This window comes from Pomacea canaliculata, linkage group LG4, assembly GCF_003073045.1.
Source record: "Pomacea canaliculata isolate SZHN2017 linkage group LG4, ASM307304v1, whole genome shotgun sequence".
In the NCBI taxonomy this organism is placed as follows: Eukaryota; Metazoa; Mollusca; class Gastropoda; order Architaenioglossa; family Ampullariidae; genus Pomacea; species Pomacea canaliculata.
Window position 1 is genome coordinate 12,581,478 of NC_037593.1, and position 15,951 is coordinate 12,597,428.

Consider the following 15,951-nt stretch of genomic DNA (forward strand, 5'->3'; position numbering starts at 1 on the left):
TCATCTTCCTTTTAGATAGAGTTTTAGTGAGAGTAAACATCTAGTGTGATAAGGATTTTTTTTTTTTTTTGTTATTGAGGATATTATAAAGATAGTAGATTAGAAATATGCTGATTTAAAAAATATTCTGGCACTTAGTTTCATCACTTTGTCAGGTTGACTTTTGGAAGTGTATTCTAAGTGATATCTGGGGCTGGCGTAACTGCAAGATTCTGTCAGTATGTCACTGGCAAAAACCAAGAAGCATTAAAACAGAACAAGAAAAAGGAAACAATGTATAGCAACAGTCGTGGTGCAAATCTGCCAAAGATTTATGTGTGATGGAAAATGTCAGAGAAATAGCAAAGGATGGGTGTGTGCCGAGAAAATGGTGATCTAGTTATTAAAGTTTTTTAAACTATGCTTTACATTCCAAATTTAAAAAATGCTCCTAGCAACAGAAGAGATCGGGACAATCATGAAAAGTCCAGTCTAGCTTTGTTCTGACCTGTTTTGATATCAGATCATCACATGCTGGTGTCTTTATTCTGTTGTAAATATGCATATTAATGATGTACTATTTATGGGTAAGTTTGTGTCCTGCATATCTGTAATACTGCTATATTTTAAACTTCATCAAAACTGTACCACTGATCAGCAGGGATGTTTCTTTGCTGCTTTTCTTTGCTGCTTTCCATTATCCAAGCAAAGCCATATACAAATGGGCTGACACAACAAACTGAGCTTAATTGAAGCTTAGAATAAAAAGCTTGTTTCAAAATTTGAAGCAGCTGTAAAGGAATGAGTGATTTTGTACTTTCCTGTTTCTATCTTTTTAGCTGCTTGTAATTGTCCATTCCCTGATTTAGATTATTGGTGTATTTTCTTTTAAAATTTTTAGCAGCCAGAAGGATCTCAAACCAATATGGTTGAATCTTTGTTATATTTCTATTATTTCTCACCACACATACCATATTATTACTGAGTAAAGGGATGTTATTTTTTCAGGTTTTCATTGTTAGGAGATGGGACGGTGGGGCTGTTTTGTTTTGTATTTATCTTCTATTTTTCCTCTTAAAGTTTTTTCTTCTTCAAGTCTTAAAGTGCATCTTTTTTTTTTTTTTAAGTTATGAATTGTGAAGAGAAATTTTCAATGCACATTGTTTTTATCAGTTTCCTACTATTGCACACCATTGTCATGTTGCAAAAAGTATTAACTCATGGAAGTATCTACATGGGTTTTTTTTCAGCTCTTTGTCACACATCATGTTTAATATTTAAAGTAGTTGTGCAACTGCACTCTAGTGCAAAGTTATGCACAAAATGTTTAAAAGTTGTTCTGAAAGTCATCTTTGTATTGTTAAAAAAAAAATCCTTACATTTTGAATTAGTTTCTAGAGAAATTTTGCGATTCAATTAAGGTGTTCTACCTTAAACATTTTATGATTTGTAGCTGTTGCATATTTCCAATAACATCATTTTGGATGATAATTTTTTAAGGATAACACGAATTTATCATTAAAACAAGTTCAGTAATTTTGTATGATTACATACTTTGGGGGGAATGTGGCATCCATTTGGTTTGAAAAGCTTTTAGAGATTTGATTCTATTAAGGTCCAACTTGGTATGAACTTTTAAACTTTGTCTTGCACCAGCAGGAAGAGTGCGTGGGTCATCTAGACTGGTCAGTAACATTTTCCTGCAAAAAATATTTCTTAGCTTGAATTACTTGTCAGCTAGGAAACATTTTACCATTATGTGCTCACAAAGTTGCAGATTCCAGACTACAGCAGATCTGTGAGCCACTTTTCTTTGTTGTCTTTAAGAAGTGTAGGCTGGAATCTCATTGATTTCTCTTAATTTTTAGACAAATATTTTTTACAAAAAAGTCTGCATGCAAAGTTGGTTTTTGAGGATGTATTTCCCATTTAAAATGTGAATGTTCCTTTTTTCTGGTAAAGTGGCTCTTGCCATCAAGTGGCTCTTGATATTTATAACAAGGATGGTGAGAAAGTCCCACCTTCCTTCTAGCCCTGTACAAAAACTATTATTGAAAAAAGACTGGAAGAACCAGACTATGCAAAACAAGGACAACAAAATGTAAGCTGCACCCATCATTTTAATGCTGATAGCATGTTTTATTGAAATTGTGCCTGGTGATATTTCATACATACAAATCAAGATGTGCACATCATGTGCAGGCATATTTATACCTGTGTACATGCTTGTGCAGCTTGATTTGAGGTTAGGAACTGGAAGGTGGAGATTAGGGTGGTTTGAGCAAAACAAACCACTTTAATATTAGTGATAACAACCATATTTATAATCATTTTAACCATTAATCACTGTGCAGGGATGATTATCGTATTTGGATTTTTTGTGCTTCGGATAAACTGGATAGACATAAGATTATACTGTAGAGGTACTTTGCTTCTCCAGATATTTAGATGATTCAACAGAAATTTTATAATTTATGTTAAACTCTTTTATTTGAAGTGTAAACGTAACAGAATTATTAGGCAGTAAGCTTCCTGGAGAAAGATTGTGCAGGCTCACAGAATGATTAACAAGCAGTTCAACCAAGGAGAAGTAATCAGCTAAGTTCCTAAAATGCAAGTTGTTTAAACTGTGATAATGATTGGTGTAGCTGCTAGCCAATAGCTGGCCCCTGAAATGCCTGCGCTCTCTATAATGCATTTTGTAGAGGTTTGACTAAGAGCATTGCTGCATGCAACTTGTGGTAAGGCAAAATGTTGCTTGTAAATTGTTTACATAAACCTCAAAGTTTCTATGCTTCGTTCTTTGATCATGGATATTTTAATTTCTTCCATACTCACTTCATTTGAGAGAATCAGTTCTTTTGCAAGATCATACAAATTTGGAAGGAATGTGAAAATTGCTGCATGCTTCTACTCAAAGGAAAAACATTTTATTTTTGATATTTAATGCAGTTACCATTCATCCATCACTTTGTCAACGTATGCAATTCCCTATCCATGTATACCAAGGAAGTTCCCAATAAATATTTGCTGGTTGGACTTGTGTACATTTTCCCATCTTAATACTTTATCATTCAACATTGCTTAGAAAATGTGCATACCTCTGGATGGACTAGAACTCAACTCATGGATATTCAACTGAAAATGCTTTAAAATAGATTCATTGTATGATTTCGTTGAGTGTTACTGTAGGTATGCAAATCAGGGCTCTATAGGTCTGAATCTAAACTGCATTCTCAAGCTCTCTAATCTGGATGAAGGCTTTGTATTGAAAAAAGAAAATTAGTGTTATTCTTTATGAATCTAGTTAATCCATACAAGGGTTTAACTCACACTTTGAACTGACACTGCATTCTTAAGGTTTACAGAGAAGAATATCTTCTTGTAGTCAGTAAAAAGCAGGCATGTTTTAACCCATGCTTAAGTTGCATAAAATAATAAAAAGCAAATTTACAATTTACGAACATGAACAATTGTTTCTAACGAAGATCTTTATTCTGTCACAATAGGAATGTACACAGATTGACATTCCCTCTTGCAGCCGTGCTCACCACATCTGGTGTAGGTCCCAATGTAGCATAGGCAGGCTTGTTTCCATCTGATTAGGGTGTCTTTGATTGCTACTGCTGGCCATGACTGTAATGTCTTGCAAATTACGTGCAATAAGACAATGTCCAATTTAGTCTCACCCCGCCCCTTCATAAGTATGTCCTACAGTTACCTCTGTCAAACACGGACAGGTTTGAAAGGGACAAGAAATGCACACAAAGTGGAAAAGATTTGGAAAGAATGTCAGTTGAAATTGTCTAATTTCTAAATATAATAGTTTACACAAAAAAGCACTTTTTAAAGAGTTGCAAGTGCTTTCCATAGGCAATTAACAAACCCAAACATCTGATCAGGCAGCAGAAAACAGACTTCTTTACATAGATAGGTCCCCAAATTCTGCAATATTATGCTACACTTCTTGGCATGAGAGTAAACCAATACAATTCTTTTAAAACAAGTGTTAAGGGCCAGACAAGGAAGGCAATTTTTTTTTCTTTAAAAACTTGCAGCTAATTGCACATTTCTTAAATTTAAAACTGTTCTAAAAATGTTTTTAAAAAATTTTTCCCATGCCATTAAGATGCATTGCACAAAATAATGCGCTGACAAGAACATCTGGTTTAAGCAGTTTTAATTGTATTTAGACAATATTAGGTAAAAAGTTATAAAATTGTGTTGTGTACTGTTTTTATAATTCTAAATAGATTTAAGGTCTAAAAGGTTAAAAAAACTAGAAGTGTACAACTGGCCTCCGATCTTTATAAAAACCCCAATTTTTTTTTAAACACTTTTACTGTTTGATATGTTCCTGCTTCTGTGGAGATGGCATGATACATCTCACTGCCAAGGAAACAAGAAACAAAAGCAATCAAAGAGGGACAAAAAAGAAATGGAATTAATGAAATGATGAGAAAGGTACAAAAAGAATTAAAAGACAATAGTAGACACCCTAAGAATGATTATAAGCTGCACTGGATTTTTTTCTTAAACTGACCACGCAGCACAAGCACAATCACAGTAAAATGGATACATTTACATGCTACAGACACCGCCATCTTAAAGTGGCACTACTTCCTTCTCACCCTTCAAGTTGTCTACCACACAAGCATGCACGAGTATGACTTGACCATTGTCCTAACCCATGGGTAAATAAAGCTTAAACACTCCTCATATTCAATAGGATTCTGTTAATACCAGAAATGCAACATGGACACGAAATGGGTTCTGTGTGTGACCTAAACATGAACATGCTTTCTGAAACTCTCTGCATAACCTTATGCAAAAGGCTTTCTAAAGAGTTTCTCAACACATAAATGTAGCCAATAGGCTTTTTATCCATGAAAGCACAAAAATATGGAGTATTTATCAAGTACAGCCAACCATTTTACATTTTTCCTTTAAAAAAAAATATCAAGTTTTCCTGCATTTCAACTTTCACACATTCATTTGATCAAGTGCCACATATTTCTCTTGACTTGTTTTTTCTCCTCGCCACCTTTATTTCTTATTTAGACCTGCACATAAATGCACACCATTTGTAAATTTCCTTTAATTGATACAACTGCTTAGAAATCTGAAACTCCCACATGATTTGACTCAGACATGTCAATACCAGATTTGGCAGTGCCATGACACCTAATCAATCAAAGAAAGGTATTGTTCCACCCTTAAAGGTATGCTATGACTTCTGATATCCCTACGGAAAATGGTTTGTGTCATAAGTTAAAAATGATACCTAACATGGTAACAAAAGACTGCGTACTTCACAACTTTTCCTCTGGAAGATCAACCATCATGAACACATGACCCAAAATGTACCTATGGTGTATCAAAAGGATGTTACATATATTTTGCACTATAAATGAGGTCATTTCTTAAAATCTAAATGGACTCATTGTGCATTAAAAAAAAATACAAACTCTCTCTGCACTTTCAACTAAGCCAATCTCAGTGAGCTTTGGAGACTTTTTAAAAAAAACGTTTTGCTCACTGTGGTTGCTGTCAAAAGTTGTCCAAGGTCAAAACTTTATAAAAACCAAGTACTTCAGAAGAAAGCAAGATATGATAGCATGGAGCGTTTGGTCATGAAGGATGCCTCATATATATGGGATGCAGACATCAAGTATCATGCAGATAAAAATACTGGCCTATAAGAAGGCAAAGGATAAATACATAACAAGATCTGACTTCCCCACGCAAAATATATCATACACGGAATACACTCTTCTCACTGTGGTCTCTGCATGAAAAAGTTTAAAATGTCCTTCTAATAAAAAAAAATTTAAATATCAGGCCTCTTTCTTTGACCAGACTTTGCAGGCCTCAAACCAACCTACATTATGCAATATATCCATGAAGCTTTCTTTACTGAAATACTGTCAAGTAAGGGGTTATTTTTTTTATCCTAACACTGTTAGGACCCAATTAATAATTAGGATTTTTTGGATACTTTGTTAAAAATTCTACCACAAACTGTGTTTTGGGGCTTTTTACTAAAGCTCAAAGTCATTTTTCAAAGGTCAGATATGGTCATTGAGCTTTAAACAACTGTAATCTTCCACGAAAATATTTTTAGCTCTCACATCTTTTAACGTGAAAAGAATTGTCCTTAAAGCAATGGTCCTAGTTTCCTTCTCTCACTTTTGTTTTCACATGAACACATGCATACATGTGCACCCACACAAAATACAGTATATGAGGCGAGTACAAGTCAAACATCAAAATACACATCATTTTACAAGTTCCCATTCCACTTATTACCAACTGCCGCCAGTGGTGACTGTGGGACAGCTACATTCAAAAAATGGGGGGCACGAGGGGAAAGGAGTTTGACTATGGGAGAAAATCTTGAGCACTGATCATGGCTGACATGACATGTAAAAAATGGCACTAATAAATACTGGACAACAACAAAAACACCTCACTAATACATTAGCATCACACAGTGAGTGCAGCACCTTAAAAAGTTGACTTGAATGTATCATTCACTAGCTTCTGAAACACGTCCTTAACCACAGCAGGTAAGCACTCAGGTCCTGCAAGTTTAAGCATCTCATTGTAAAACCTCCTCGAGCTGCAAGTTTGATAGAAGCTATCACACACTCTTTACATTCTTCTTCTATTATAGTCTCAGAAGTGTCATGTAAACTTTTTAAAATGAACAAAACTGTAATCAACCGAGAAACCAAGCTTTTCAACAAGAATGTTGACTAAATGCAAATTAAGATACCAGTAACATGCACAGATGTAACAGTTCTGAAATAAACATTCCAGCATGTTCACTAGAACACATTTAGCCACAGTGTAGCTTTACTTGCATGAACCAATGGACTAATGACCAGATATCAATTCTTTGGAACCAACAAAACTTGAACGGATAGATACAATGCACTGGCACAAAACACACATGGAAGTATCCACCAGGAGAAATATCCACAGAAAAATTACAAAGCACACAGGAAATATTTTCACCAATGTTCAAGTAAAACATTGTGCACAACTCTTTAAAACATGGCCAAAATTGACCGACAACATCGCTGAACGACAACATAGACTGTAACAGTAACAGTCCTGGGTGCTAGAGGCTGGTTGTGAGGGCACACGGAGTAACAACTATCACCAAACAGGTCCTACAACATTACCACAGTAAAGGAATAGCAGCTCAGACGAAGATAGTCTGAAGTGCTGATGGCAGGTTTAACAAACGATACAGGCTGTATTCAAATGAGCATGCTGTGACAGTTTCTGGACACATTTATCCTTTCAGCTTGATCTTGTACAGTTTGAGTTTGAAGCCTAGAAGTTCTGTCATGACTGTGGAAAATGCTGAGAGTACGATTAGCTTGGCAATGTTGTAGATAAGGGGGTTCGCAGAGAAACCAGATATCTTGAAAGGACTTTCGAGTTCCTGCAAAAGATATAGCAGAAGATAAAATGACAAAATGGTCATAAAATATGAGACTAAATGATGACACATCTTAGCATGTTACTTAACTACTATATCTAAGGAAAAATCCAGAAATGTTCTCCAACTGCCAGTTTCTCAATATCATTTAAACATGGCTTAACTTGTGTTGCTTAAAATCCACAGAATGAACAACTACCGATGAACAAGCCATGGTTTGAAAAAAAAAGCAAAAGCAAACTCACTTTCAAAAGATCCTGTGCAAGGCGCACCACATTGTTGGCCAGAATGAGATCCTCTTTCTTGTGTGGCTTTTGTTCCATCTGCAGGTACAGGTTAATCTGCAAACACAAACGCTGAACAATGACACATATGTACCCAACATCAAGAGTGCCATGAGAACCTGGTAACTACTACAGTTTTCTTGTGATTTGGTGCAGAAATGAGGAGTGAAGGAAAAAGATAGAAAAGAAAGCTAAATGCATATGAAAATACATATGGATGCACAGTAGCCAGGAAGAATGATCGAAATATAAAAATCATTTCACTTTAAGCCAGAATAGTAAAGTTAAAGCTGACTTAACACTAACAAAAGAGCCAACAGTTTTGGAATGACTTCCTGAAGTGGCTTCAGGACAAATATACAAGCCTCAAAGACACAAAAATATGCTTAAAACATGAAAACTGGGAGGCAACCTAGCTGCAACTACAGCAACCACTACAACAGGAGAATAGTCAGGGCAGGTAGAGGAGGTACGGGGGAAGAGCTCCCCTGTATTCTTACCCCTCTGCCATATGAAAAGTGTGAAAATTGTGGGACCTCAAATTTTTCAAGCCTTATGTACGGTTCAGGCCGTGCTCACCCTTTGTCCAGGTGGGCAGGGGTGGGTATTTTAGCCCCACCATGAACAGCCAGGGCACTTCGGGCACTTCTGCTGTTGTTTGTTGTTGGCTGGAAGAATTTTTTGCTGAGACCCAGAGCTGTAGCCAGGAGATCACTTGCTGCTGTGTACGGAAGCGTAGTACCATACCTACTCAAAGCTGGGGACTAATGCAAGGGCACAGAACAGATGGAGTGGGCGTGAGAGCTCTTGAGAAGAGCAGGGCACCAGACTCATTTGAAGCTGTGACTTGTGCCTTGACACAGCACAGCAACAGGGTGCAGGGCATGCAACAAGGGATAAGCAACACGGATGTAGAGCTAGGGAAGCTCCACCGCCTACTCGACAGTGGCCACGGAGACGCACCGTGGAACAACCCCCCACCTACAGAAAAGGAACCATAGCAGTGCGGACTAGCGCAGGGCCAGTGTTATCTACACATTTTAAGCTGGGCATGGTCACCTGTCCTCATGACAGCCATCTGGGGGGGGAACTGAGTAGCTGCTGTGGTATAGACTTTGGAAGACTTACAAACAGTAAGACTTTCTCTCTCTTCATAGAAGCCGGAAGCTGGGAGGAGAGTGGCCTTGTCCCTACCTTCCGATGTATGCTGCACCCTGGACTATGATGATGTGTGATTTCTTCCCCTTCAATGATGTGTGTGAGTTGGGGAGAAAAGAGTTGTGAACTTTATTGCAAGTGTTTCCCTGGGGACTGTGTGTATTGGGGAGAACCATTTGTGTAGTGTGAGAAGACACTATTTACTATTGTAATAATTATCTGTGTTACTCTGGGCAGAGACACCTCAAGCTAAAGTGATCTTGTGTTTTCTTTTTGGGAAAGAATGCGCATGTGTTGTTTGTGAAAAGGGAAAAAACCCAAATACCATCTAACAAAAAAAAGTTACAACTGTGATATTACAAATATCCTTTAAGGAACACAACAAATTAACCCCCTCCACCATCCAATCTGCCGTACATGCTGGACAAGAGATCACAGCTTGCAGGGCACTCCTGCACACCCTGACACTCATACATGTGTATGTGCACATGAAATCCACATAGCATGGTTCTTACTTGCTCGGTGATGAGGACGGAGAGATTGCGATACTTCTTGTTAATCTTCAGCCCTAGGGTCATAAAGCGCATGATGTAGATGCCAAGTGCAATGCACCACATCACTAGTTCCCAGTTACACAGGTTGTCCAGGTAAGTCTCAGTTTCCTTCAGCATCTTGTTAAGATAAGAAACAAGTCTTGTTAAATGCTAATCAGCAAGCATCAGAAGCGACAGCTATAGGAAAAATGTTTTATATACAGCCAAAGCCACAACAAAAATGAAACATTGGTTGCTTTTTATTTCCCACATCTAGTCACTCATTCCTTCAACAGTTCATTCACTCATGTATTCTGTAATAAAATATCTCAGCATATCAGCATTGTTTTTAAATGACAGACTGCTAGCCTTGAGAGCAAAGAAGTAGTTATAGCAAACTTTATTGCTTTTTACCATCAAAAACTGTTTAATGGCGATGTGCAATGGACAGTAGCCCGAAAATAAATGAAGACAAGTATGAGGGATGTTGTACCGAAGTGCAGCAGTCATGGCAGTTATGTCCAGTAGCCTTGGGATCACATCCAAGCAGAATAAGTTGGGACATTTTGTTACCAAATGACCTCTACCCGAAAGCTGGCAACCCAGCACATCCTAATGACTAATGACAGCACATAAGTTTTGAAATACCAAACACTTTAATGTCATGCTGTGTAAGTGTTTTACATTGAACTGCTTCTGTTAAGTTGCCAGGATGTTTAGATTTCTGACTACACTGTGTGGAATACAAGCATGGTTGCCATTAATAACATGTGCTAATCTACTGCTTGCATTTCTCTTTGCGCACTCTTTGCCTCCCAGATACTCCATATTGTGTTCTAAATGACCCAACCAACCATCTAATAAGTGTTCCCTGACCCTTGCCCAAACATATATTCCAAACCAAAAAGCAAAGTGTGTGTGGGGGCGGGGGAAGGGATTTAATTTACAGACCATGTAACACTAGCATGTTGGCCAGAATTGTTTTACTGACAGTAGTATCAGTAATGCTTTATTCCCAACAATTACTTCACTTGTCTTTAGTTGCTAATCCAAGTGTGCTCATGTTTATGCTCATTATACTATAATAAACCCTCACATTCAGTAGTATTATTGTAGTCTGTGAGTAGTCAAGCCTGTGTTCTGTAATAAGGAGGTGCTTTTACTGATTTCCAACAAGAGATCTGCCATTTTTCACTCAGTTTTTGATTAGGAACATCTACAGCTTAAACATACATCTTTTGTATATCACTGGATGAAATGACATTAAGCAACTTCACTCTGGTAAGGCTGGGATGAAGAAGAATCTCTAAACAACTCTTCACAGAGACAGAAAACAAAAAAAAAGTTATCTCCTCATTAGCAAAAGTTTGCGCATGTCTCACACTGGAATCTGCTTACCTCTCGGCCCACAATACCTGCAACAATCCTCTTTTATTACCAACAACAACACCACAGCCATCACAAAATAAAATACTGATTAAAACAGACATGGTTAAATGCTGTCACAACAATTCATCAAGCAGGCACAATAACCACCAAAGAAGTTGAAGATGCCTCACCTGTATTGACATGAGACAGACCAGTATTATGGTGCAGTAAAAGCCAGCTGACACGATGACATCCACTGACCGCTGTGGACCTCGTCGCTGGAAAGGACAGACTAGTGTAATGAGTGCCAACAGTGAAACAGACACTACACAGAAGAATTCCTACTATTTTGCTGGTTAAGACATGAGTATGCTATGCTGCAATATGGCAATCAAGACACAACAGCCTGATATTTATGCCCATTACAAATTCTTTTTTGCTGCACCTGCAAGGTGCACTGCATTATAAAGACAATATGCATGATAATTTATTAAAATATAATTTTTACTTTACACACAGTAATAATATATTGATGAAATCAATGACTTTTTTTCAAAGAAAGTACTTCAATTAAACCCAACACAATGCTCATGACAGGAAAGTATATACATCAGTTTGTTCTTACCTTGAGATAAGACCGAAGCGACAACCAGATTTTAATGTTACGCACTTTGTTGAGACGAAAGTGTGGAACATCAAACTTGCGAGCTCGACGTGATGAGGTAAGATAACTAAAATGTTTGGCATACAGAAGGCGCTGTCATGGGGGCAAAAAAATTGACCAGGTTAATTTATAAACTCTAATAATGTGGCATAAAAAGCAAGAAGTTAATGAGGAAACACATCACATCTTTCATACCCTTTACTGGATGAAACTTGAACACAAAATTTTAAAAAATGTTTAGAAAAAGATAGCACCCACCCATGCAATAATCTTAAAAACATATACACACAAAGAAAAAAACCAAAAGAGAAACCTTACTTGTTTAAACGTTCTGTCTGTGACGGTGAGCAGAAAGAAGAAAATACCACTGAATACCAGCCGCTGTATCATTCCGTTGAAGACTAGGAGATTTTGTCTGCAACATACAACAAAGTTTAGTTGACATCTATGCATGCTCTGCTTGAAAAAGGTGGAGTTGCATGGGGCAGCAAATAAACCATCTGTCACCAAGACTACATCAGAACTAATTTAAAATTTCACTCGCAACACAAGTATAATCTCTGGATGCGACAAGACAGCAGTGGATTAAATAAGCTGTAACCATAGTTGCTGACCTGACATACCAACCCCACTAGCAATCATATTCTGCTACAGACCAACCAGAATACTTCAGTTTAAGCAAAAAAACATGCACAACAGTCTCCTGCTGGTTTAGTTTCAGAGCCACGAAAGCTAGTTCAAAACGTGTAGTAATAGCAGTGTCTTGGGCACCCACCTCCAGGAATGGTTGACGATGACTCCCCAGATCCACAGGTGTGGTTGCCATGCTGCCAGCAGGGTTTGATCTTTTTCAAAGTGAGCACGATAAGCCAAGGGAACAATTCCCAGCAGAACAGACAGCACCATACCAATAACGATATAGTCAGAGCTTTCTGGGAGGTTGTCAACCTTGTCAATAATAGCCCAACCAATATCCAGTGCAGTAAGGTCCACTTTCTTGCATTCATTTCCCTCCCAGATGACACAAGAAACTGGAAGAGTCACAATGCAATGTATGCACATCAGTACCATCCCTTTTTACAAAGACAGAAATTGGTGAAATCTGTAAATATATATGTAGTATTAAAAAATTCTTTAAGACTGGATGTGTGCATATTTTTCAATTTTATTGCAAGATACAGCTGTTTGCAGATGGAACTACTTTATCAAAGAAATGGCTTTTAAAGGGATACTCAAGGCTTGTGATAAGGCTGTGACGACGGTCAAACGTTTCAAAAATATATTTAGTTACAATTACAGAGCACGAGAGCAACACAGGAGAAATAAAGGATTCGTTTCTCACTTAATTACCACTTATTAGCACTATTTTGGTTGCCGATGTTTATAAAAATCGAAAAAATCCAGTGAAATCGACCCTTGTGTCCTTCCGCCGAGTAACCACGATAGCTTCCCGAGATGGTCAAGCAGACGAGTCTGGTTGTGATGTACAGGAAGTGTCTGCGGTCATTGCGAAGATTTGACGTCGTGATCGGTGGTGTCTCGTGAGTTTATTTAGGTTTAAAAGCGAACTTTTCAAAGCACAGTTTTAAAATTATAAAAATTTCCCTTGGTAAGCAATCTTGGTCATATGTAATAAGGTCACGTGACGGAGAACGAGACTGTAAATGAAAGAGTCCTATGTAATTTCTCTTCTTAAACACAACATGCTACAAAACCTTCAACTTTTTCCACATGAATAGACACAAAAATAGACGAGATTCAAGTGGATCATACTCTTTATGCGATCCTAAGCAGTTTTATTTTGCCTTTACAATCCCTTTAAACTATATGAAAGTAAATAAATATAAGTGTATCGTATAATCCTCATCATTGATGACTCACTTTATGCTATTATATACGATGTATTCAATATTATTATTATCATCATATGCAGTGTTAATAATTCTGCTCTGTACTACTAAAAGTATGTTACTAATCTTCATGATGAAGTCTTGCCTCTCAATAATATATCCAACAAGACTACATCTTACTTGAGATGTCTATTAATAAATTTTAAAACACTCTCTTGAATAAAAAGGGGTGCATCTGCCTATGTTCTATCTTTAAACAAACAAAAAAAAAAAAAAAAAAAGATGGCTGTGACCACTCTGTTCAATAATAAGACTATCTCTTGTACCTGTGCATCAACACTAAATGCTCACTCCTGCATGGGGTGATGTGGAAGCCTCTTGTGACAGTTTTAATAGACATTCATGTATTTCAATATGCAGTCTACAATTTATTTCATAAACTTATTTAAAGCACACTAATCCTCTCTCTGAATAACTTACCTTTGTCTGGCTGTTGTGCATATGGGCTGCTGCTACTTGTTGTTGTGGGCTATAAACAGAAGACTTGAAAATAAATTTAAGCTCTCTCCCCATTCCCCTATAACTCTTCTATATCACCTCTGATAAAAATAAGCATGCATGCATCATGTTTTTGTCTGCTGATGGGTAAGCATGTATGTGCATGGATAGAAGATCTGTGAAACTGCACCAGCTCAAACTCATTCAAATGTACATTATAAAAGCAACCTGTCTTGAATAATAATAGTACAGACACACACGCAGGAATAAAGTACTACCCACCATCTCCAATACCACACACCATCCCATGCATCTATTACAAACAATTCAATTTCATGATACTAACGAAGTTGCAGCATTACTCCACATGTACATCATTTTGACACTCAAAGGGCAGGCACTCCAGCTGCATGGTCAGTGAATGAGGGAAAAAAGCATTCTTACAAGGCCTACATGTTGTTATAAGTGCACCTTTGTCACTCCACCTCTGCACATGCTAAGATTAGTAACACTCAAAAAAAATATTTGTGAAAAGAGGCAGGCCTCTAAAGAATGGAGCTGTGATATTAGGGTGGCAGAAAGCTGTGATGCTAGGTACTAGACTGAGTGGAAAGGCCAGACATGTCAACTCAGGTAACTCTAAAAGGACAGAAACTGCACAAGTGTACAGTAAGAACACAGCTTTACTTTAGTACATCATACTGTGGCACACAGTGCCCCGACTACTCAAAATTCTTTTAAATTGCAGCTGATAATGAACATAGGATGACATAAAGCACAGCAGGTAAACTTCCACATCCGAAGCGGACAAAGGAAGTAAATAATAAAATATGCTCTGTATGACATTAGAGTGGTGGGGAATTACATCAGGAATGGATAAGAGATCTGTATTCTGCTTTCCCCCAACTCTCCCTAAAAATGCTACTTATCTTACCCCATTCCCAACATTGTAAATGCAATGAATGTTCACAACTTTGGCTGGGACTGGAAGTTAAAATGTGCTGTTAACATAGCCTAGCCAAAGTGACTGTAGATAATTTTTTCTTAAGCAGAATATACGCTGCTGTTCGGCCTGGAAAAGTTATCTTGCAAAAGCATACTGTTAACTGCCTAAAAGTAGTAATATAGTTTTTCCAGGGTAAGAAAGTGATGTGCCAGTCATCAACAACCTGCACTGTACAAATCTACCAACCATACTCAGAAAAGCTGTAAAGTACTGAGTACTTGGACTCTAGAAAGCAGTATATGCATATAGATATATAGATCTTTTCTAAAAGTACAAAGCCCAGCAAGCCACATGAAAGACTGTGAAAGTCTGGCCTACAACTGACTACTAAGTCTATCACTAATTTTATTTCCACAGATTCTATGACTGGCCATTTTAAAAGCTGCCTGTATGCAAAGAGAGAAAGAGATTACACCTTATAATCAGTATATAGATAGCAGAACAATAAGATGGTGCTAATAAGGACCCAGCTAACTAAATATACTCTTCTTTACTTCCTAAGCAGCAAATAAAAACTTTTATCCTGCCAAGTTTTAACGTTAGCAAAACAACCCATTACCCCAAAGAAGCAAAGCTGAAAAAAAGGTTTTCATCCACTTCTTAAAGATTTTATGCTCTTTTAAAGATGTGACACATTTAGCTTTACATTGTTATGAAGAATGTCCTGTGTTTACATACTATTCAAAGAACTCCTAAACTGTTACAGTACACATTTAAAATGTTTACACATCAGACAATGCCTATTCAAATAACGGAAGAAATTTTAATCATAAGAGAGCACCTTTTACAATGTTACACTTTAACTTGATGTGCTTATCCATTCCTGATGAAATGGTGAACCAATATTGCCAGTTCAAAATTTAACAACTTAGTGCAGTCAGAGAACAGAGAGCTGAAGAGAGTCAAAATGGAAGATCCTCAAGCAGCAGACTATGTTGGTTACCAATATAAATTATGTGGAAGAAAGGTTTATGACAAATAAAGGTAAAAATTTTTATTTTCAACAGCTATTAATACTGACTTTAGTTGCTTTTATATTTAATGACCCTGCCCTACATCATCTTAAATGTATTTTAAATTTTAGCCAAAAGGCACTTATTAAATGCTATGATTTCTTAAAAAAAAAGACCTTTTTCAGTTAAATTCCATCTGAATTGT

The 15,951-nt window shown here is 37.1% G+C and overlaps 1 protein-coding gene across 5 annotated transcripts in view; it reads right to left on the bottom strand.

Annotated features, from left to right (window-relative positions):
• Positions 1 to 3,452: 3,452 nt before the first annotated feature.
• LOC112560993 (putative homeodomain transcription factor 2) overlaps positions 3,453 to 15,951 on the bottom strand; it is a 32,578-nt gene continuing 20,079 nt past the window's right edge. For 3 of the 5 annotated variants that reach the window (XM_025233097.1, XM_025233098.1, XM_025233096.1), the window contains 10 exons: positions 13,770 to 13,818; positions 12,215 to 12,470; positions 11,758 to 11,854; positions 11,401 to 11,532; positions 10,967 to 11,053; positions 10,806 to 10,822; positions 9,822 to 9,936; positions 9,390 to 9,545; positions 7,678 to 7,773; positions 3,453 to 7,435 (listed from right to left, as the gene is read on the bottom strand). In XM_025233097.1, the coding sequence (XP_025088882.1) occupies positions 7,283 to 7,435; positions 7,678 to 7,773; positions 9,390 to 9,545; positions 9,822 to 9,936; positions 10,806 to 10,822; positions 10,967 to 11,053; positions 11,401 to 11,532; positions 11,758 to 11,854; positions 12,215 to 12,470; positions 13,770 to 13,818 (1,158 nt within the window). In that variant the 3' untranslated portion in view covers positions 3,453 to 7,282. Of the gene's footprint in view, positions 7,436 to 7,677; positions 7,774 to 9,389; positions 9,546 to 9,821; positions 9,937 to 10,805; positions 10,823 to 10,966; positions 11,054 to 11,400; positions 11,533 to 11,757; positions 11,855 to 12,214; positions 12,471 to 13,769; positions 13,819 to 15,951 lie in introns of those variants that run through there. The other 2 variants (XM_025233099.1, XM_025233100.1) reach the window with 2 other exon arrangements.